General features: G+C 39.2%; 1 protein-coding gene across 2 annotated transcripts in view; it reads right to left on the reverse strand.

Annotated features, from left to right (window-relative positions):
• Positions 1-567: 567 nt before the first annotated feature.
• BTBD7 (BTB domain containing 7) overlaps positions 568-24,286 on the reverse strand; it is a 50,857-nt gene continuing 27,138 nt past the window's right edge. The window contains exons 4-12 of one of the 2 annotated variants that reach the window (XM_048948214.1): positions 16,343-16,551; positions 15,260-15,335; positions 13,447-13,607; positions 13,080-13,223; positions 12,736-12,849; positions 11,164-11,353; positions 8,145-8,323; positions 6,564-6,992; positions 568-5,445 (exon numbers count right to left, since the gene is read on the reverse strand). In XM_048948214.1, coding sequence (XP_048804171.1) covers positions 4,630-5,445; positions 6,564-6,992; positions 8,145-8,323; positions 11,164-11,353; positions 12,736-12,849; positions 13,080-13,223; positions 13,447-13,607; positions 15,260-15,335; positions 16,343-16,551 — 2,318 coding nt within the window. In that variant the 3' untranslated portion in view covers positions 568-4,629. The remainder of the gene's footprint in view (positions 5,446-6,563; positions 6,993-8,144; positions 8,324-11,163; positions 11,354-12,735; positions 12,850-13,079; positions 13,224-13,446; positions 13,608-15,259; positions 15,336-16,342; positions 16,552-24,286) is intronic. The other variant, XM_048948215.1, reaches the window with a different exon arrangement.

Consider the following 24,286-nt stretch of genomic DNA (forward strand, 5'->3'; position numbering starts at 1 on the left):
TTTCACCTGCTGCATGACATGCTCCTAAAACTTGTCATCTCTTTGAAGGAGTAAAATACAGTTGTTCCTGTGAAACAGATTTAATGAAGATCCAGCTGACAGGGGATAACTGCAATTCAAGAGAAGAATGCTGTGTATTCAATTAGTCTTTGGCTCTACGAAAATAAACATCTAAAACAAGGGCTAAGTCTGGCTGCCTTGCCAATGAATAGTCCTGTTACCACTGATAGCGAACAGTCACAGACAATTAAGCTCTAGCCAGAAGAGCTTGCTGAAATATCTCACTAAAGTGCTTTTTTTTTTCTTTTTTTTTTTTCCTGCCATGTCTTGAAAGATGCCACTAACTTTAAATTCCACTTTTTACAGTGCTTTGTATCATATCCTCATTCAATGGCCATGTAACTTTGTTCCAGGACTCAGACCTTGTTTTTCTTAAGTGCCTTTCCTGTGACAGGGCACCTTCTGCCTTTCCCTGAGCCCAGGAGTCAGCAGGTTCAGAATCACAGCAACAGGCAGCCTCAAAAATCCCCAGATCAGTGCCTAATGTTAAGAAGCCACACAAGCACGTTCTATACAAGCCATTTATTTGAAATGCCAACTATACGTAGGATAAAGTCAGTGTTACATGCTTCTCAGCAACAGTAGAAAAATAGAACCAGTGAAAACCTTTTTACAACTGCAATGGTACTCAAAAGAGAAATGTATTGTTTTACAATGTATCACACAAGACTAGAATTCAAGTTTGGAGGTACCTAAATAAAAATACTATTTTTTCTTAAAAAACACTATGTACAATTGAAGCGTAAACAAGTTTTACAAAGTACTGGTTATGCAGGTTGTAGAAAAAAACACTTGCATAGGATATGAAGTCAGTTTAAGAAAGTTTTTCTGAGCCTTTAGCATTGAAGGCACTTGACTTTATACCAGTAACAACACAAGGACAAGAAACAGAACTGTGACGCTGCAGAAGGCAAAGGCTGCCTCCCAGAACACAGAGAATCACAGAAAACCCAAATACGGTCTTACAGTTTTATCTCAGCTGTCCCCTGCTTTTAGCAGAGCTCAGCACCACCTCTACCATAGAAGCATATAATCATTAGAAGAAATAACGGTGCCTCAAACAGCACGTGTATGCTTTCAGAAAACCCCAAACCAAAGAAACGCATAAAGACAAACGTTTGGGACATTCTGGGACCCAAAACCAAGGCTTATAAGTAAGGGTGGCCACAGCCTTAGCTTTCAGAAATGAAAAATATAACAAGAAACTGCCCGTCAATACAGCAGTTATTAACACACAACTACGGTAACAATAAAACATTTCAAAGGAAGAATCTGTTTCAGGAATTATTTGTCCATATATTAAGGAAAAGAGGAAAGGGTCAGGGAAAGTGGAAAGAAGTTTTTGCATGTTGCTCACTACATGAAAGTCTGAGCTTTCTGTTTAGTAGAATAAGGAACACAAATCACCCTCATCTAAGAAAGCTTAATGTTCATACCTCTATCCTAAAGCAACGTACAGTCACTAATCCACAACCTCCACCAGATTTGTAGGAGGAAAACATGTTAATTTCCAGCCTAATCAGAAAGTGCTTCATGTAAACAAGGAGCTTTTGCACCAAAGTTTCAGTAGAAAGAGAACAACAAGAAGCAGGTAGCATAGGTATGTGTGTTCTGCGAGCAAAATACAGGAGAATGAGCTTCTGATTGGTGCTTCCATGACAAGGAGAAAGACGGTTTGCTCCCCTCCCCCCCCCAGCCAACTAGGTAGGAAATTCCACCCTGGACTACAAAAACAATTCCAGTAATTGGACAAATCCTTTTTCTCAACTTAAGAACAGCCACCATTAGCTGCTACCTTCTTCCTAACTCAAAATATACAAGTGAAAACAGATTGTCTTTTTGGCCTGATTGTCTTTTTGGCCTCGAAAGGACTCGCCTTTTCTTCTGCACCTACTTTTAAATACTTTATTCTCTCCTTAATACTGCCCAGCCTCTGAGACTTCAGAAACAGTTTTGTATTCTAAAATGCAGAGCTGTCTTCCATTCCAGAAAGGCATTTCTCACAGCTGATTCCAAAGCCAAACTAATCTATTACTTTCCTCACATCATAGCCTCAAAACTTCTCGGTCTGTATCAGCCATGCATCCCACAGTTTCAAGCTTGGGAGTTAAGTGTAGATTTCAGCCTCTCCTCAGCCCAGGCACACAGTGCCACAAGCTGCTATTGGTCAAAGTAGCGTCTTTCAAAAGCGTATTTATGAACTCTAGGTGAAAATAAGTTATTCAGGACAGCTGTCCTCAGAAAACTTACTAGGATGTTTTAGCAGTCAAGATACAACGTATGTATGACACACACGCAGTGAGTTTCAGGTTCTGTTATGTGATGAAAGTTAATGCTTCTAGGGTTCAGGAGCATGAGACCAAAGTGTCTGGTTAGAGCTACAAAGTAAGACAGCACTGTGCTCAGCCTTCAGAATAAAACCAGTGAGCCTCAGTCCTTAACCACAGGAGCACTGCTCCCCCCAGCACCTTCTGACATTTAACAGTATTCTCCACAGCAGCCCCACAGAGGTAATATGCACTGGTGATGAGGTCAGCACTCATTTCAACTGCAGTTTAAAAAATGGTTCAAAAGAGGCTAATGGAGGAAAAAAGCCCATCTCTCCTCACCCACAAAACATTACATGACCTGCACAGTTCAGCTATGTCTCTCCTCCAACCCTACACAGTGCCTTTCAGGGCTGTACCTCAAAAAGAGCATCTGCAGAGCTTTCATAGAAGCAGAAGGCAAACATATAGAGGGGGCATTAGAATTTATTGGCTCAAAACCCCACATCTTCATTTCTCTAGAAGCTATCTGGTAATTCTGGAATGCAATATTCAACATATTTCAGTAAAATTGTTTTGTGGCTGGCAAGCCTTTCAAACTGTAATAAAACAAGATGTGTAAGAAGAACTGCCATCAGTTAACAGTAAAACAAGATTGCAACAAGATTTCTCTGAATAGTATTAAGCATTTTGAGCTGGTTAGGCAGGAAGCAGCCTAACCTTGATTAATCTTGATGTAGTTATTAGGTCATACTTCAGATTAATGTTTTCAGCTAATGGGAAATTCCTCACTATAGAAGATGCATTAAAAATATAAATAAAATTAAAAAAAACCTCACACCAATCAGGTCTTCACCAGTAATCACTACACTGCAGTGGCACCAGATCCCTACCATACATGCAATGAAGCCATGGGAAGAAATGAACAGTAAGTACTAAGAAGAACACACTGAACTACAACTGTCACACAGCTGCATTGGTGAATCTCAACCCAGCAGGAGGGAGCCAGCCCCAAATCCTTTCTTCTTTATATGATAGTATGAGATGAATCTCATTTCTGTTCTTTAAAAACAAAAAGCAAGGTAAGGGGATGAGAAATGTAATTTAAGAGTGCTAAAACTTCACACTTAATGTTAGAGTAGTTACTCTTCACTATGATTTTTTTTCACAGAACAGTGGCAATTACAAGTCAGCAATACTTCAGATCAGATAAGGAACACTGAACAACATCTCTAAGAGTGAAGCCCTTTTATAAAATCATAGGCAGGAGAAAGCAAGGCAATGAGCAGTCACCTCAGCACCTCTGGTGGAGAGAGAACCCTCTCAACTGGAGAGTTACTATTCAGGCAACAGCACGGGATACTATGCCTTGACTTACTGACACACCAGGATTTAGTGTGAATCCTCAACTCCTCTCTTCACTTCCTCTCAGGTAGGGAGCAGCTGGAAGAACAAGTTATTACTCTCCCTTTTACAGTATTTCTAGATTCATTTCTGTGTGGTCAAATAAACAACTCCAGCCTGGCTAATAAGTGCTCTTGGCTGACCAAATTCTCTGCAGTTAAGTGTGAACCACAAAGAAAACAGAATCAGATCCTGGTGAATTTTACTGGTATTTAGACTCCTAAATATCACCTTGGTTACCTGAAATCTCATGTATAGTTCTTGGGGTGAACTTGCTATAAGGTAAGTAAGACCAGCTGCCAGAACCTTTCAAACAAAACATTAGACTGGATTCTTGCTGTAGTCATAAAAATCAGGAAGATTTCAGATCTAGAGAAAAAAAATTAACTAAAAATGTAGTGTTTTGATGTGCTGTTCTTTGGAATTCCTATAATTAAAAAATAAACACGTTGTTGCTATCTCATAAGAAAATACATTTCATAATGTGCAGCTCAGTGCACACAGGGAAGTGGCAGGTGAAAGGGAAAATGCAAAAAGTATGAAAATACAGTCCTTTAAATGTGACAATAAAGTTTAACAGATTAGTACAAAACTAATACACTAAAATAGATGTACAGGTGCAAAAGGCTACCAGGTTGTAGAAAAAGGTACCAGGTTTTTTTTTAAAGGCTTAATTAAATTTGCTAAGAAAAAAATGGTTTCTCACAAAATAAAACCAGAAGCAGCATTAAATCTGATAGCATGCCATCTGTGTAAAGCAATGTATGTACAAAATAAAAGGATGAAAGTGAATTTATCTGCTGGCATGAATGAATTTGTCTGACAGAAGTCAGGCCAAAAGTTGCAAAGAATGGGAAGTTTACAACTCTTAGGCACAGAGAAATAGTGGAGGTTGCTTTCATAGGGCAGATTTTTTATACAGGAAGTCTGGTTTGTTTGGAGACCTCCTTCCTCTGCTCACCGCATCTTCCCTTTCCAAATCCGCACTTCTCTGTGTTCCATGTTCCAATGGTTCATCGTCTGCCATTCTCCTACTGGCTCTCTCTTCTTGCATTTCAGAGGTGTATGCAGAGTGAGAAGGTCTGTTGGAGGTTAGCCCATAGGTTAAGTCAGTTTCCATTTTTGTTCTTCCCCTGATGTGAACTGGGCCATTGCCAGCATTTTCCTGGGTAGCCAACGCCAAGTCCAGTCGCTGGGGAGGTTGTTCTAAGACATCGAGGTGTATTGGCTCATTCTTTTGTCTGTGTTGATGCCCATCCTGGGAGATCAGGTATTCCCTCCTAGAATCCTCTTGCTTTTTAGGAGATATCTGGGAAGGTAGATAAGCTGGCTTTAAGCCACTCGGTGATGCCTTATTGTGGCTATACAGATCTGGGCCATAATACATGCCTTGTGAAGGCAAAGGACTGTGCCTGTTTGGTGCTGGAGTGGAAGGTCTGCACGCAGCATTAGAGAAGTCATAGAAGTCAGGATATTCCTGCTGATTTTCTCGAGCATCTATTTTTTGCTCTATTGCATGTTTCTTTCGAGAAGTAGGCATGTGTCTGCTCTGAATACATGAAATGTGCTGGGGTGGACCAGGCCCTACCTCTGTAACTGTCTGGCTTAGCTCTGTATCGACAGTCAGCTCTGGCAGTCTTCTGTCTTTTAAAGACATGGCTGACACCCCCATTGCAATATCTGGCATCAGTTCATTTAGCAAGGGCTGAGTGCACTGGAAAAGAAAAAGAAAATGGTCCACAAAAATGAAGCAGCAAAAACCAAACAAACTAGTTAGGACAGTTCCAGTAATTCAAAGTTACATTTCCTTAATCTACCTTTGCCTAGACCATTATAATTATTATTAGTTTTTCTACACTGTTTAAAGAACACATTTTCCAAACTCCACCCTTCTGCTAGCTTAAGATAACCTCTTCTTTGACTCCTTTCTCCTCTAAGCTATTGATGAACATACTCAAGTTTACATCAGCTCTCACAGCAACATCACTATACAACTTCCTCACTGAAGTCTGTATTGCACCCACCTCTCCAAAAAAGATGCCTATGCAACTAATTAAACCTTTGAACAAAAAAATATCTAAGTTGAAGTTAAATATTTTAAACCATAAATACTCTAAAATATAGGGGTGCAATATATTGAAAACGATTGCTAAAGAAAAAATAAATTCATGCTTCCATTCAGAACGCCTGATCTAATCTGGATTTAGAGAACAAGCTTTCACTACGAGAGAACAATGCACCACAATAGTTTTCTCACTGAAGAAATGAATTCACAAATTTTTATTTCTACCTATAACTTCAAAACTCTCAGTTCAGTATCAGAGATAGTTAACTGTTTTCATTGTATTACTATTGCATAGTATTATAATTCAGCAATTATGCTCTAACATACTTCTCTGTATCCACAGTTACCAATTTCTGATTGCCTACTCATTTTTAAATGCTTTCTACATATGCAAGTCCTTCACAGTCTCCACAGATTCCCACACACCTATTTAGTTTGGGGCTGCTTATCTGTGAATAGCCAAAATATTCTCACTATTTCTACCTCTGCATTACAGCATACAGTCCTCTACAGAAGTTCACATGGAGCAAACAATGTTATTTCAGAAGCTTTACAAGCCCTCTTTGCCCCTCCAAAATCACTCCTGCCCTTGGAGCATTCAGTCTTCCACAGATGACACTTCAGATGCAGATGACTTTGGTCCTCACCAGCACAGATGCTGCTGTTTTGACTAAGTCAAGTGACAACATTGTGTGAACTCTCTCCACCTCCTCTCAACAAGCTACTTTGAACTGCCAGGGATAGGGAGGAGAAAATATAATACTTACTGCTTGCTTCTCGGCTGCCATCACTGCTGCTGCTGCAGCCACAGTTTGTCTCCCCAGGCCTGTAGTGTTAGTGCAATCAGGGGGGGCTGCTTTCACACTGGGCAAGTAGACAGGAGGTGCAGCTTTGGGAGCTGTTCGGGAGTGGAACAGCGAATGGTTACATGGGTAAGAAAAGGACCGGGAGGGATGTTGACTTGGCACCCTTTGTTTCCAGCCCACTTTGAACTGGTTGTGAATAGGAGTTGCTGGTGGGTGGTATGGAGGTGGAGGAGGGGGCAATGGTGGATGGAAGGCCACAAAAGAGTCCAGTTCTGTAAACAGGGTTTCTGCAGTGGGAGTGCTGTTCACGCGACATCGTCCAGACTGTCTCATAGTCAGGAGCGGGCTTTCGTCCCCAAAGCGCTCATCAGGAAAGAATTTGTGAGGATTCTGCAAAGGAAGAAAAACGTCAGTGACAGAAGCAGGAAGCCATCCAGAAAAAGTTCTGGAACTGACACATATAAGAACTCAATCTGCTAGTGCTGTACCAAGCAGTTTTGCCACAGGAAACCTCAAAGCTCGAGGCAATTACAGCTACCATGGATTATTTGTTATGTTTAAAAAAGGCAAGTGGCATCAGATCCACTACATGACAAAGCTGACCAACAAATGCAGTTTGCTTAATAGCAACAAACAGAAGTGGCACTTGCTTTTGCCCAATCCTGACACGTTCTATGCAGATCTACGGAATCACTTAAGCTGTTTTCTCCTGATTCCAGAAGAGATCAATCTAATCCTCTAGTCATGCTTTGACTAGTCTCAAGAACTGCCTTTTGATTATCAAGAATGCAAACCATTCATGTTGTTCACTCTGATTATACACCATTTACAGAGTCAGATAAATCATACCATTCTTCTTAGAAATTCATCTTTTCACACCTTAATGATTCAAGTTCACAAAAACAAAAGACAAGTGGCAAATACAGAATCTCAAGAAGGAGCAGCAAACCACTGACATGTGAACATCATCACTTGCATGCTGAAGCTATCATACAGAAACTATTTGCCAAGTATCTGGAAGCAGAGCAATAAACTAAAATTCTGTAACATTTCATCACATAGTACCAAACAAGGAGAAGAATGCCAAGTCTGTCTTTTCCTAGAAAATAGCTTTTCAGAGCCTTCAGTTAATAAGAAATGAGGCAAGTACTCATGGTGCTTCCTTGAAGAAGCAGGCAGTGTACATTAACACTTTTTATCCTACTTAAGAACAACCCTTTAATCTCAATCTACTTTAAATACGAGATTTGACTTTGCTTCCAGGATCTGTGGCAGTAGGAACAGCCTGAATGGCAACAACCTTTGAGGAAAATATTTATAGATTGTACCTGTACATTTATGAAATCATATCACTGAACACAACAGTCTCACTGTAATTTGCACCTGGATGGTTCTGAAGTTAGAGTTATTTTACAGCATCAAGATGTTGTCCACACACACAGAGTAGCTCTCTTATTGCAGGTTACACATTCAAGTCAACTTGTAATCAGAACAGATTCTGAATCAAATAATTTCTGACCTTACTACAGCAACTTCCCATACCTGCAGAAGTTCAGCAGCAGCATCAGAAAGTCCAAATTCCCGCAGCACACGAATCTGAATCTCATAACTGACTGTGGCACCCTCTCCACAATTGAGAGCATACGCTCTCTGCACCTGCTCAGTATGACGAAGCTCCTGCAGCCGTTTGATCATCTCCTTTACAACAAGCAGATTGGGAACTGGTGGGACAGCAGAGAACAAAATTGGGGATAACAGATTACTTTAATAACCGTGAGACACTGGTTAGATTTGACTGTGAAGGAACTCTAGGATGACTAAGCTTGTCTTTTTTTCCTTTTTAAAGAAAAACATTCCGCCAAGCACAGTTCAACTTGGATCATCGTTATGGAATACGTACACATCATACAAAATGTACACCATTTTTCCAGCTTCTGCTGGAGTGAACCACAAATATAGCCTTCTTTTTACCCTCATAATGCAGGAATTTTATGATTTGAGGTAGGAGCAGGATATCAAACAACAACTGACTGCTCCCTCATGAATACTACAGGCCAAGAATTCTCTGATTTTTTTTTTGGCATTCTTTATACATCTAGTGGAATTCTGTAATCACAAGACCACAATATCAGTATGTAACTACAGAAAGAGCATTTGAAAAAAATAATTACACAACTATGCCAACATAAACCTGTTAAATGATGATGTTTTATGCAGACATATTGAAATCATTAAACAAAACCTTTCCAAAAGGAAATCATGTATAATTTGGGGGCTATTTATGCTGCTGCTAAACTTTCTCATGCCACTCTTCACTGCTGTTTGATGACAAATTGTATTTCTTTGTGGTCTTTCCGTCCTCAGAAAAAAAATGTGCCTATCAAGAAAGAACACAAGTCCAGACCTCTGAATAAATAAGTCCTGTCATTTGACCTGTTACCAGCTTTACAGGGGCTGCACAGCACTGTGACCATATGTCCATAGTGAAAACCCATAAAAACTAAGCAGATGAGGCAGCAAAAACAGTGTGAAAAGACATTTGTGTTACATAGAAGGAAAAACCCAGCACTACAGAACTACAACTGCTCCCAATTTCACACAGTTCACATTGCTGCATGTAATAGATATATAGCAGATAAATAGCAGTGCAAGTTTACTTTTTCCCTTCCAAATTGAGTTCCTGTACTATGAAAAAAGTATCAATTCTATCTAGTCTTCATGGCTTGTAAATGTGTCTTTTACTCTATGCTCCATACACTTCAATTGTTCTTAAAAATCCTAGCTTGGCACTCAGACGTTAGCTACACCCAACATTTTACAAACACTGAAAAATAAACAAATAAGGATTTTAGGGAAGTTTAATTGGTTCTCCATATTACTGGGCATAAAAATCATCTAAGTTTATCATTAAAAATGATAACTTAGGAGGTTTTGTTTGTGCTTTTTTTGTTGTTATTATTGGTGGTGGCTTATTGTGTTGTTGTGTTTTTGTTTTTTAAAACAATTATTCACGTGAAACATACAGAAGGGATATTACATATACACGAAAATTGCAACTTGGGTGCAGGATTTCTAATCCAAGCTGAAAATGGAAAATACTACAGGAAAAGCAATGACCTGTAGAACCCATTCAACCTTCAGCAGAGCTTGAACTCAGAGTAGCATTGCAACAGAATTACCAGGACAAGCTGCCGATGTCCTTTACTTACGCAAATAAAGTCAGCCAGCAGCAGTACAAGCAAGATGCAAGCAACAGATGGAGAATGCCTAAACTGCAAAGCAGCTCATGTCCCCAGAGCCCAGACCAAGAGGCACAGAACCGATGATGCTTGGTTCTTCCGTCAAGAGCTCCTGTGCAGCATCTGTGCTTCAAGGACAGACTCCTGTACAAGTTAACGGTCTGGGACACGCCTGAAGCTCCTCAAATCGGCTCTCATCTATCCCTCCTGCCTCAAAGAACTGGCAAAACAATCAAATCTTTCGCATAATTAGAGAACAAAGCAAAGCAGGCAGATACGTGACAATCTCCATGCTCCAGCTACTGGCTGGGCTCACAGCTCAAATCTAAGGGCTGACAATAATTCCTAAATATTACATTGTATGGAATCAAGCTGCAGTGGAGTTTCCGATTGGCCAAGATGCATCACTGCCCCCAGAGTCAGATTTTTTTCTGACCACAAGAACTTCTGCAAAATGCTGGAGACTTCTGAGAACTCATTTCCTCTGTCAGCTTCTCCAGAAATCAAGACCCGGCAAAACCTTGTCCAAATCACTTCTTTCAATTCAATTGGCAGTTCACAGATGAAAATGCATTTTAAGTTACTAATTACACACAGAAAGATACTTTGGCAATCCCACTCCATACGCTCTTTCCATTTGACACTGAAAGACCGAATAGATAAATGACAATGTATCACAATGACTCTGGCTTTCCTGTGAGTGTCAACACCAAGTAACCTAAAGTACCTACACATCCACCTAAGAAAATTTACTCTTTTGCACAAGGAATTAAGTTGGTTTGACTTAAAAGCTCAAGCACATTTGGTAAACCAATAAAAAAAAAAAAAAGCATTCTGAATGCCTACCTTCAATATCTTTTCTGGAAAACTGAGTCAAGTTGACTGTTATACAGGTTATGGTCCACCTACCTTTTTGATTTTAGAAGATACTTAGCAATTTTACACCCTTCTGAATCTTATCCATCTTGGAGGACTGGTATAAAACTGATAACCAACCACTCCAAGAACAGAGAGCCAGGGTCCAGCAAACATTCTACAGTAAATTTATCTAGTCCAAGGTTTTTCAAATTGCTGAGCCAAAGGAGGTAGATGTACTACTCCTTCCGTAGCTCACCTTCTTACAAAATGTATATGGATGGCATAATAAATCACCTCAGAGCAGATCAATTCAGAAACACTACTGCTGAGTGGAAAGAAACAAACTATAAAAGTACTCCTCTCTGAGGAGATCACAGTATTCACACATTCATTTTCCCCTGTTCCAAAGGCCCCAACCACTCACAGGAGATCAAGCAGAGTTACCAGCGATCTAGCAGCCTTACCTGGGATTTCATTGGCTATGACTGAAGGAGGACTGGACTGGTTAGTGCTAACTTGCTGGTGGGTAATCATGTGACAGCACTGCGGCACCGCGTTGTTTACCATGTAAAGGGTATCTGGCACATTGGACATTCGGACCATCCGCAAACGAACGAGATCGGTTTGTTCCACCATCATCTCATCCAGTACTGACTGCAACGACAGCCATTAGAGCCCTTGTGAAGGCACTGCACACATCCACCAGGACCTTCTGTAAGCACTGCCCCAAGGCCACCTAGAGCTGCTGCAAGCACAGCTCCAAGGCCACGTGTCTAAAGCAGGTCCCAAACAGTATTTGACACATCCACACCATTTTCTACTCTAGTTTCCAGTCACTATTAGCACTGGCTTTTCAAAGCTAACAGTAGGCTGGTGAATAAAGTTTGGGAAGATTGCTTTAATTTGTATACGTCAAAATGAAAGTATTCTTCTCAAGGCAAATTTAAATGCTCTGCCAGACAGTTACGGTTCTCAATTCTCTGTACCACTGAAAGACAGAACCTTGAAAATGAGATGTGTTTCCCTGAGATGTTTTAAACAAGACAAAGGGATTTGTGCACATCTTTAAATAAGACTCTTATTTAACCTTGTTTTTCAAAAATAAGGTGAACAGAGGGAAATAAATTAGAAGTCACTTATCTGAAGTTTTTGCACTTCTCAGTAATCAAAACAAGAACAGTTACCAGATAGTAAACAAGAATAATTCCCCTAAGCTTAAACAACAAATTATGCTTCTTAGAAAAATAACAGCAAAACATAATGCTAACAGAAACAAGTCAGACTCCTGACCAAAAAAACATGTAGAATGAACTTGAAGATTACTGCTAAAGCATTCCCATAACACACACTTGAAAACCAAGCGTCAACGTTTTTATTACACATTTTTAAACATCTGTTAGTTTTAACAGTCCAAGGTACAAAGCTAAGTTTTTAACTGGCTAGTTCTCCTTTCTTCCTTTTGTGCCACCTGGTGCTCTCTCATCTGTGCTCAAAATGCAAAATAATTCTTTTTCCCCTCTCCTCAAAGAGGATGTCACCATTCAAGCTTTAGAAGGTATTTTTGTCTTAAGCACAGGGTGAGAGATCTGAGAGCAGTGTTCAGAGTTTCCAGGCAACGTGGATGTACACAGCTTCACCTTACCCTATTGTTTGGCAGTCACCTGCACAGCTGGGACTCACAAGCTCCTGACCTAAGATAGAATTGCTTCAAATAATTAGTAGGCCATCTATAAGGGTCCCATCCTGTCAAACAGAATATGGCACGGGCTCTTCAGTTTTACAGTCCTCATACAAGATATTGAATAAGGAATCCACTACACAAAGGACTGTAATCAAGTTGAACACAATATATTTATTCCACTTCGCACAGGACTGAAAGAATTCTGGTTCTGATTCAAACAACAAAACGAATTACTGGAGTCCTCTGCCCAGTGGAATAGAGGTTCTCCACCCAGCTCTAGTGGGAGCTGGGGAGCCTGAAAGACCTGGCACCAAGATTGCTGAATATCTGCAGACTGGGACTCTCAGGCTCTCACCTTGCCATCCGCCTGCCAGGTGGGCTGCCGAGGAGCTGGGCCGGCAAACTGGCTGGAAACCAGGGAGGTTTCCCTCAGAACGCTGCTTTGTTTCCGGTGGAATTTCATCAAGATCTGTCTCGCAAACATTTCAATTTCGACAAAAAAATATTTTGTTGAAATTTTTCTGATCAGTTCTACAGACTTGAGCCTGATGATCAAACTTGTAAGTCTTGTTAAATTGAAAATGTTAGTATTTTAGGCCAGTACATGCAAAGAAAGACAAAACACACCAAATTCTTCCCTGTTTACAGAACCCCCTGATGACTTCAGTGTAACAACAGCCAAATATTGATGATTATTACCTTAGCTTCCTCCACATACGGTGAGAACAGTCTCGGCCGCACATATATTCCAGCATTTTTTTGTCTCAGCCAGGCATTCGACTTTCCACCTTCTGATGTTGGTAGCATGTCTGAAGGAGGAGTACTAATCAGGCCTCTCTTCATCTTGAAGAATGGAGACAAAATTTAATGTTTTACTTAAAAGAAAAAACTTGAAAGAATCCCTACACCACTGTTTTTTTTTTGTTGTAGTTGTTTTTTGTTTTAGTTTTCTGACAGATCTGAAGTACAAAAAAATGCAAAAATCCATGTAACCTTGCATAGACTTCTGTAGAATCCAACATACAAAGAAATCAGAGATGATACTCGTACGAGATGACTGACTTACTGCATCACTCAGTACTTCACTGCTCATGGGTAAGATGTGCTCTATGCGGACAAAAGGTAAAAGTGGAGACAGGATCTCTCTCAGCTCCTCAATGTCAAGATCTCTTCTCTTCACACCTCTTTTATTCACACTGTGAGCAGTACCACTCAGTAAATTAGGCTCTGCGGAAAAGAACAAAAAATAGTTATTTTATACAAGAAAAATGTTCAGATAAGAAGTCATAAGTTATGGGGCTTATAGGAAGTTACAGAAAATTTAGAAAAAGCAGCATTTCTCAGTATTGTCCCACAAAAGTGGATCACACATTAAAATTTGATACAAAGCATCAGCAGAGTCAGGTTATATGACCGCTGGCCATTTGTATAGCTGTCATGTTCAGTGTGTAAGCCTGGAAGAAACACAAGAGTAGCATTTGTGTTCCATGTTCATAAAGCTCTACCTAGAGCTATGCTATAAAAAAGTTTGTGTCTTGCTGCAGTTCCCCCCGTGACGCTCTTCTGCAGTGCCTTCCTTCTTCAGAAACCAATTTTCTACAAATTAAAGCCTGAAGAGACTGCTGGGATAAATTATTCCAGCCTCAAAGGAATAAACACTCTAGTAACTGCAGTGTCACAACCACTTAAACTGCTCTCAAATTCATAAGCCATCAATTTATGCCAGGAGTGGAATATCTTTCTGAAGACTGCATAATGATACCATATGACATTCTGGGATCTTCTTTCCCCAAGTAACTACCTACTTTTACCTGTATTTTAAGTATCGTGCCCAACCTGAACTTGACTAACTTCAGTCTGTGAGGAAACTTGTCAAACATTCCCCATTCAGTACAGGCAGCCCAAGTTCAGGCCATATTTTTACTGCTTTCCAATATTTGACTGATATCACCACATTTACAGTTGCAAGTGTCTTACATTTAAATAAAACCATGGGACTACATTTGGGCCCTGTCTGACAGAATTTGACAGATTTTATATCTGCTTTTGTGCATCACATCATCCAATGATCCCAGGAAATAGAATGAGCTATTTACTTAATGATCATCACAGAGCAGGAAGCTGCACAATTACTCCAAACAAGCAGCTATGCCACCATTTCAGTCAGCTTAACTTGCTCCATTACGTTCCAACAAGCACAAATCAAACACATAAAATTTTGTTTCAAAAACAGAATTCTAGTACTTAGGTCACTAAAAATCACATCATTTAACTCTTTTTTTTGTTGTTGTTGTTCTTGCATGTCATCCAACATCCATGACAAAACAGTAGTACTGCAAGCAGTAACAGCAGATTTCAAAAACACAGTAAGCCACAACCATCTTATTCCCCATTCCTTCTCAGGTAGGTAGGATAGATTGCTCATAATCTGTGAGGCTTTCATTATCTCCAAGGATGAATACTTTGTAGCTTCTCTGGGCAACCTGTTGCACTGACTCTTCTTTGCAGTAGAAATAAAAAAAAGAAGGGAATTAATGCCTCATGGCACCCACTGAAAGGATGAGAGGCAAAGAAAAAAGCATGGCTGCATTTTCTTACATAAGACATGTCAGACATTGCTAAGATTCCCCCTAAGCCCATTCTTCTTCAGACTGAGTTACTTCAGCTCCTTCAGAACGTCTACGCTTTCTTTTTTTTCCTCTAGAGGATAATTTACCCTTTTCAAAAGATTCTTGTGCTCATCTAGTTTTTACTACACTATGAGCAGCACAGATTTCTCAGCTTCAAAATTTTCTTAGACTACAGATTAACCAGAATAAGGTTTTAGAAACATTATGGTTTATTTGGTTTGACAGCGCATGGCTGAAAAGCATCCTCACCTCGGTCTGCTATTCTCTTCATCAACTGGTGTTCTCCCCATTTAATTAGATATTTTAGAATATCTTGTTCACTTGCCTGGGAGAAAGAGAAAGTCAGCAATCCACATATGATCAGTTTAAATGACACACAAACAGACACAAACCTCTCATAGTTAAAAAGAAACAACTGTAGCAAAATAAGTGTTTTATGTCTCCTAATAGTACTTGTTCTAAACATTTCAAGGAGCACTACTGATATATCACCACTCTGATTCCTACATTTAGGTCATTTACTGAATCCTTAGGAAGAAGAATTAGTATTACATCCAAATGACAGATTCAAAAGGGGCAATTCCAACACTGGGCATTGTTTAGATCTTCTACTCAATGTTACAAATTCAGTATCTGCACAGCCTGAGAAGTTATAGTAACTAAAATCAACTACATGATGACCTCAAGCATATACTAGTCAAAGAACAACTGTAGAGGAAAAACTAACATAGACAATTAAGTTTGTTTTCTAACAAATAATTTTAAATAATCTCTAACACTCCATACTTTAAAAAGCAAGACTAGGACAGATAGAATTTAATGGGTCCAATATTGTTTATGCTGTATTTGGTAGCCATCATTAAAGATATATTCACCGAGGAGGTGGCAGCAAAAAAATCCCCACAAGCTTTCCATTGGTCAGTATGGTTTGCTCTCCCTAAACCCTCACTGCCTCTAACTAAGATATACATTGTAGCAGTATAAGTATTATGACTACATAATAATCATTATTATTTCTTTTCAACAAAACACTTGAACATGCAAGGAAATGTTAAGTTCACAAAAGCTTTATTTAAAATAATTTGCATCTGTTTCTAAGCTATTACCAACTCCTTAAGTAACAGCATATACCATCAGCTTGGGTTGTGTGACAAACCAAGAACAAAATAGTTTTCTTATTCACTACTTCAATTTTGTGCTTTACTTCTTAAAAAGTAGTGCTTATCTACAAAGCTTCTGACTACAATCTAAGGCTACTCACAATTGCTTCTGGCAGGGGCACAACATACCCTGCTTCAAGCAGAACCAGCTATATTCTGAACTGCAGGTTACCTGTAAATAGTCAGACTGAATAGCTGTAAGCAGGTGGTCCTTGCTTAGTTCATAGAAGACATCTGAAGTCATGACCTGGGTAAACTCCTCACAGAGGAAATGCAGTGCTTGACGATGAACCCACTTCGAACCGTATGGCTGAGAACTCCACTTCAAAATGGCAATTAAGGTGTCTAGAGAGATGCTCTCAGCAATAATATCTTCACAGCCTAGGAAACAAAAGCGAAGCAAAACAAATCAATATAGCTGTTATAGAGTCACTTAGATCCTGAAGTATCAAAATACGTAATATAAAGGAGTACATGACTTCCATCACAGTTAAAGTGAGAATAAAACCAGAAGTGTCCTACAGACCAAGGTCTGCAAACAAGGTTAAGTTCTGACTGAATTTTTAACTGAGGTTTAGGATTCTGTTTGGTCATTTACCTTTTATAGCCACACGAAACGTTACTTCTACTGGCATGCCAAGGTGAATGTCTGAAAGCTATTTCAACCACACTAGAAGGCCCTTTGATTAACACACATTAAACACACTGTGCGTAATTCATTTTAAAATTGCAGGTTATTGAATGCAAGCAATTACTAGTTACAGCATATTCAGAAAAGGCACAAAAGCCCTAACACAGGTGGGATGTTTTGCTGGTGTCACTTTTCACATGGACTGCGAGACAGATCGTGCAGAGGATCAGAAGCAAGAGCTGTGAGGTACTGCTTATACTCAGCTCTTCAGCACAGCACGAGGGCAGCAAAGCGTAGTTTTCTGACTAGCAGTAAAGGCAGGAAGCAGTGAGCATCTGCTTTAGGCCATCATCTGGCAAAGCCAGAGGGGTGCCAGGACAGAGAGCACCTCTTCAGATATGGAACAAGAGAGAAGGCGTGCGAGAAGCAGGTGCTCTGCCTTGGGCCAAGCCTGCTACAGCTTCTCTGTGCTTCTGCTGCATTAGAATTTACTCTTTTGCAGAGTATGCGTCTTCTGAAGAGAAGGACATGGTATTTTTCCATTCTGAGAAACAGTGGAATAGATTCAGGATCACTGAGAGGAAACATTGCAAGAGGGCTGAAAATGCAGGGAGCTGGGATTGCCCTGCTCACAGACTGTACCACAGCGCTGATTTCATTTCTACATCTGGCTTACATACTCACACAATGTGAGTTCTATCTGCACTATACAGCAATTTGAGAGAAATTCTACTATACAATTAGACATTCCAGCCTCAATCCGCTATAGACACAAAATGATAGCTGTGCTCATGCCCACGAGAAGTCCCTGGATGGCTGACAGCAGAATGCTAACTTCGCAATTATTTTACTTATAAGCTATCATTTTTAATATCCTTGTAGCAGACGGGGAAAAAAACTGACTTATTTACAGAAATGTAGCTCCTTACCAAGCATTTGGATGAAGAAAGCAATGTATGTTTAACGTAGCAATCTTAATTTTTGTCAACACAAAGACCAAACAGACACTCCTGGTGCTACAGATTTTGAACTGCTTCCATACAAAAAAACCAAAAAACATCAACTAATAGAATAAAAAATGAAGTCTTTCTTCTCTACTTAGGTCAGCACATTAAGTGTTGACTCTCTCTTGCAACTAACAGTGTGAATGAGGCATCATTATGAGTAACAAACGTGCTGTGGAAGACTGCAGGAGCACAGCCACTGAAATGGGAAGCTTAAGCAGCAAAGGAAAGAAGGTGGTAACAGAAAGTGCCAGTTAAAACAAAAAGGATATTACAAATTCACCTGTCCTATTAAATATGAGCATTTCTACTCCACACTGTAACAGCCAGCATGTTAATTACAAGAATATTCCAATGCTTATTTTCCTGAACTTGCAAGTATAAAACACAGTGACTGTAGTAAATACAATCAATACTCAGTGAGAGTGCTTGCAACAAGTTTCATCAATATGTCTGAACAAATACAGTTTCAAACACAGTTTTTATTTATTTTCAAGTAAATTTATGGCACTACTGTCCCCCAACAGTAATATAATTTAGCCAAGATTATAACCAAAAAAGCTTTCCTCAACAAGCACTTGGAATGATTCATACTTCTATGCGCCTAATATGCCTCAGATAAGACCATACGTATCAATGGAGCCACCAACAAAACATTTAATGGAAGCATATACACTCGTAGAAGATGTATTAAAAGTATCATTATGCTATTAATTCCATTTTAGACTCTCCATTTGTCTTTCGTTTTTCCCCGCCTCCAAGGGAAATAAGTTGAAACAATTCATACACGCCTGTTTTATCCTTTGCCATTACTGAAGTAATGCAGAATTACCTCTTACCATCAGGTCACACATTTTAACTATGAAAAAGAAGGACAGATTCCTTACTATGTGTGCTGGCCTCTAAACTTCATAGCAAGAACCAGCCTACAGCGAGCTGTGAACTTGCAGCATTACTTGTTTAGAGGAACCTGGACCATCAACCTAATCAGCACTGGCCTGGATGAGAACAGAGGATCAGAACCACTCTCCAAAACGCATTACTTGTTTTTTTGGTACAAGTCAGAGAAATGCCCCTTTTCAAAGGTGCAAATCCTCCAGAAGCCTAATGAATATTGTATTCTGAATTCTTAAAAAAATTCTCTTCAAGAACATGCAAACTAGTGTTTAAAAAAAGTTACTTTGAAAATAAGCCCAAAACACTTCAGCACGTCAAAAATATGAGCAAATGAAATCTGGAAGCTTTCCATTTCAGAATCCATTTCTGCTTACATTTTTACTTGCACCATTTATGACTGACATTGCACTGAATTGTGCTGTCCCCACCTCACCCACACCCCAACCCTCTTATTCACGCTTTTGGAGCTCTGAAGATTGGAAAACATTACGTTTGCAACAAACTTGCCAACGCCAACAAAGCTAACCTTCCACTGCAGTGCCCAGTTACAGTAGTAAGAGCTAACTTCCCTAAATAAGAAACATACAGTTGTTTGAAAGGCCACTTGTGTCTCATTCAGCTAAAATCCTATCCCAATTTCTTGCACATTCTAATTATTCTGCTTGCATACAGCCTGGTTTCAGCAGCTGATTACATCCCCTGAATTCAGAAAGCTGATTACATCTAAGGATTGTTTCATTGCAAAGGCAATACATAGATTTATTCACTGAAATCAGACGAAAGAAAACTTGAACTGTAAGCACAAAGAGCCTTATCCCAAAGTCTTTCATGCCATTTCTTTATCCAGTATTTATTTTAGGATAGCTGCTCCTGTTGCAAAGACAGAAAGCCACGTATCTGTGGAAAGACAGTTCCGAGGATCCAAGTTCTATGATTTATAGAACCAGAGCATCAGCTTGGTCTCAATTCTTCCAAGAAGTCTTATTGTACAATTACCAGCAGAATGACATCAGATGAAAAGCTCATTTAGGATAACTAGTAAATGGAACAGTCCTTTTCCGAAGTACTTCTATAAATGCATCAGAACAGTGGGTATAAGTATTTCTTCTTAAGCAAGATGAGGTAAAAGAAAAGGGTTTTTCTGAACACCTAAATAAATTAGGACAACTCAATTTTGGCCATGGAAGGAATACAATCTTTCTTTTTCTTTGACCAAAGGCTTTCTTGCTTTAAGATTCAGACATTTGGCAAAAAAGTCACCAAATAGCCACAGTATTGTTCCCTACAGCAGAATAGAGTATTTTTTTCCTATGAGCACTGTTTCATAACTTTCAGGCAGCAACAGCTGTTCCAAGATTTATTAGCAATGTCCCCAAGTGCTCTACCACAAGCTTCTCTGACCATCAGTATATTTCAAAGATTCTGCTTGGAGTCTGGAGAAATGAAAGATGACCTTTATCACATTTTGGACAAATTAGTTTATTTCACACCCTCTTTATGCTGAATGCCAATAGCCTTAGGTCCTGCCTGCAACAAGTTCTGTTCCTCCAGTTCCCTCTCACATGTTCTACAGCCCTTGCAAGCAGAAACAGCTTGAGCCCACGTTCACCATGCTAACCAGTAGCCTGGATCTTGTCAAGGCAGTTGACAAACCCACTGAACAAATTAAATGCCCTCAACAGTGTGCAAAAGCAGGATTAAGCAAAGATTTTACTAATTAAACCTAACAGTTTTGTAAGTCATTTTGTGGTGGAAACCTTTCCCCTTAAACTCATGCATACCACACCAAGAGAAATAGAAATAAGAATTCATCTTGACAATGAAAAAGGGTCTAGATGTTATTAAATAGTTTCTAAATTTTGTCACGTTAGAAGAGACCATGCACCAGGGATCCGTGATTTTGAATCCGCTAGCACACAGAAAACAGTCTGAAGTCATGATATACAGCTTGTTTGGACTACCACGTATTCAAAAGCTGCAAAGAAGCACTTTCCAACCATAGGCATCCTTGCAGTTCTAACCAAGTGTCTGGTGCAAACAGAAATGAGAAAGGAGAAAGACATTTAGCCTCCTTCCTGCATCTTAGAAACCCAAGGATGCAAATGTGACCTGTACTTTTGGAAGAAAAGTCCTTAGAGGGAAGCTCACACATATAGGATGTTTGAACAGTCACAAATGCTAACCTCCTCATACAGCTGAACTAGACCAGACTGTCCTCCTCTTATACTCTACACCCCTTGTTCTTGTGTCACAACACTACTCAGGTAGCCACACAATCTACTACTCAACTCCATTCTGTCAAATTTGATTCCACATTAGGGTTTGTGCAACCAGGTGTTTTATTATTTTATTACCAGCATAAGAAACTGGACCAAGGAGACCAAAGTGGGCAGCACAGTAGTAGCAACCCTCTTGTGGCAGCCAAAAATGGTTTAAATCTGTTTCGGATATAAGTGATTTCAGAATTCAAGACACAGCAATACAAGTATCACCCACAAAAACAGTAAGAGCAAAGCAGAAGAGTTCAGTTGAAAACTTGTAGTTTCCAGTCTGTACCATTATCTACCATAAGCAGCAGTGTAACAACCTGTACTTTACCATAATTGCACTGTGGACCCACTGTTTATCCAGCAGTTACAAAGCAAGATAGTTTCAGCAGGTTGACTTTGCCAGCTGATTACTTTCATCTCATTTTAGATTTTTCAGTTTGAAGCAGAACATTAAAATTCAGAGCAGCTAGAAATCTCTAGCCCTCCTTCAAAAGAGCATGGTGCTGCCAGGAGAAAATATTAACCGATGCCAAGCCTTGCAGGTGCATTTCATCCCTTCCCACTTTCTGACACTGACACAAATAAGTTTTAGCTTCTCAGAGGTGAAAAACACCACAAGTGCTGTGCAGAAGATAAAACTGAAGCAGCCCTGAACATCAAGGAGTTTAAGGACATAAGCAGTCAAACAATTCTGAAATACATTCAGTACCTCTTTCAAGCTACTTTAATCCTTCCACTGATTTTTCTAAGCACAAAGTAATTTAAAACATCCCGTCTTTGAGAAGCTAAATTCAAAGTACACCTATTACAGATCTGTTAATGCACGCTGCACTGTTATTTGCCAAGTTCAAATATGGAATCAGCAGCACTTTAAAGCACTTCAGATCATTAAAACAACAATAAAACATGAATGGAAGGTTAAGCAGCATTTTGTGTCATGCTAGCCTTCTTCACACTGGGAACATTCAATAAATGGTGTAAATTCTAACACAGCATATTATCCATCTGTTTGAAATAATAAATTCTGGAGCAGATGAAAACAATGCAACCTGTGTAACTTAAAAATATTTTATAGCTTTGCAATAAATTATATAGCTGTTAGTTCATCTGAGATGTTAACAAAAGGATTTTTGAAGTTACAAGCTTAGCCAGAAATTTAAGATACTTCATACATGCTTAAGGCATTCAAAATCCATTGCAAAATTCTTTCTAATGCTTTCTCTCCCAAACAATGCAAATCAATTCACTCTCCTGCTCCTACTATAAGCACAACATACAGATTTAGGAAGCCCAAAATCTGCATTTACATCTTTGGCAGCCAGTCGATAATGGCCCTGGACTGAGCGTCAGCATTCCTTAAGCAGCACATTCAGCAGCAGGCAGCTTAGCTACATCAGCTTAAGCAGAAAACAATTGTGGGACAGAAGCAAACGTTGCCAATTTATCCAATAAATTGGAGAGAGAAATTTAACACGGAGACAATGAAAGGCAGGGGAAGAAAGAGCTGATGTTCAACAGTGCTGCTACCAGCCACCAGCAGTCAGCATTTTAGCTGAATACTTCTAGAAAACAGGTGACTGAAATGAAAGATGGAAAACAGGTGATCAAACTTGTTTCACTGCAAAAAATTGTTTGCAACATCACAATTATACGCCCAATTGCAACTCTGATTGCACCACTGGGTAAAATTCTTTCTTTACATATAGCTCTAGCATGTAACAATACCGTAAGAAAGACTTTCTACTTCCTGATCTCTCTCATCTTCATTTTCTTAACATAAAATTTAAGTAGTAATTTCAGACTTGAGCACAAGTGAATCATGTTAAGAAAGCCAGGTCAGATATATGATAATATTTACTTAATTATACCCTGTTTCTTTCATAGTTTAAAGTGCCAGACTAGATCCTTTGAGAATTCATACTGCACTTAACTGACATACTTGCTATAATCTTCCCACAATACATTAGTGCGTATTTAATACTGTTACTGTGGGCTTTCTGGTGCTCCAGTATTTCAGCCCTGCTGAGATCAAGGGTACTTTTGATGTCAGATGATATCTGCCTCTAGATCAAAGACTGTGCTACTAAATATGACTTTATTTTAAAGTATATTCTCACTCTTGTCAAGGATAAAGAAAATACCTAAAAATAAAAGAAAGGAAATGCATAGTTAAAAGCCTGTGTTCGTGTTACTTTTTACTTTGTACTAATTTAGAAAACTTTCTGGCATTTTCTTTTATCTTCTGATTCCCAGGCACGACTACTGCTATAGGAATCTGCAACAGAAAAGTCATATTGTGCCACCACCTCAACAGGACTACTCATGACAGTAAGCAACAGGACCAAGATTTGTACATTCAGCATAGATAACCAACAATTAAGATACTTGAGTCAAACTTCTCTGAAACCGCAGTGGATGTGGCAGCACAGCAAAGCCAGAAGGGGAGACTGTTTTCACCATGCACAGCAAACAGAATTAGGGAAGTGGTCCAGTTTTAATAATGGTGCTATTGAAGAGGAAGGGATAAGTGATTTTACATCTGATTTTGTGAGCCAGTGCATTGGAACAATCACCAGTACAGTCTCAGAGTGCAGCAAGGTAACAAGTAGAGAGAAAAGAAATAAAACAGGACGAACAGCAACGTTCTCCTGAGGGATGTGATTGAGCATCCTGAAAAAGGCTCTAATCCTCACAGTCTCTGCAAAAGCAGTAAAGAGCTTTACTTTTTGATAGTTAAATACTACAGAACCTCTAATAACAGTTTCTGGGTAATTAGTACAAATGTGTTTTGCTAAGATCAGATCTAGAAATTAGATATCCTTGCTGATTAGTTCATTTATTCACATTAGTTTGTCTTGTTTCCTTTGTAAGATAAACGATCTGTTTAAGCTGATCATTAAGTCAAGGTGAAGCCAAAAGAAATTTTAAACAATCTTGCTTTACTTTGACAGTAAAGACTCTTAGCACATAGCCAAATCATCATGACTTAATCACAGGGAAACTATTAAAACACACCTTTATCACTGTTAGGAGCAAGAAGATTTCACATGGAGTCAAAGCTGATGCTAAAACTGATGAAAAATGACATCTGGATACTTACAAAGTAATCTGCAGTCAAATGAAACTAAAATTGCTTAGAATAAATTAAAAAAAAAGTTGTTTAAAATACATCAACTTCACTTAACGCTCAACTACAAGCATCCAGCCAAAACTGGGTTAAAGTGAGTAAAATGAGTTGTAAAGAACATCCAGACTTGCATATATTGAGACCCAAATATTTTCCAGCAACCAGGGAAACAAGCTTTAGCACATTT

This window comes from Lagopus muta, chromosome 6, assembly GCF_023343835.1.
Source record: "Lagopus muta isolate bLagMut1 chromosome 6, bLagMut1 primary, whole genome shotgun sequence".
Taxonomy (NCBI): Eukaryota; Metazoa; Chordata; class Aves; order Galliformes; family Phasianidae; genus Lagopus; species Lagopus muta.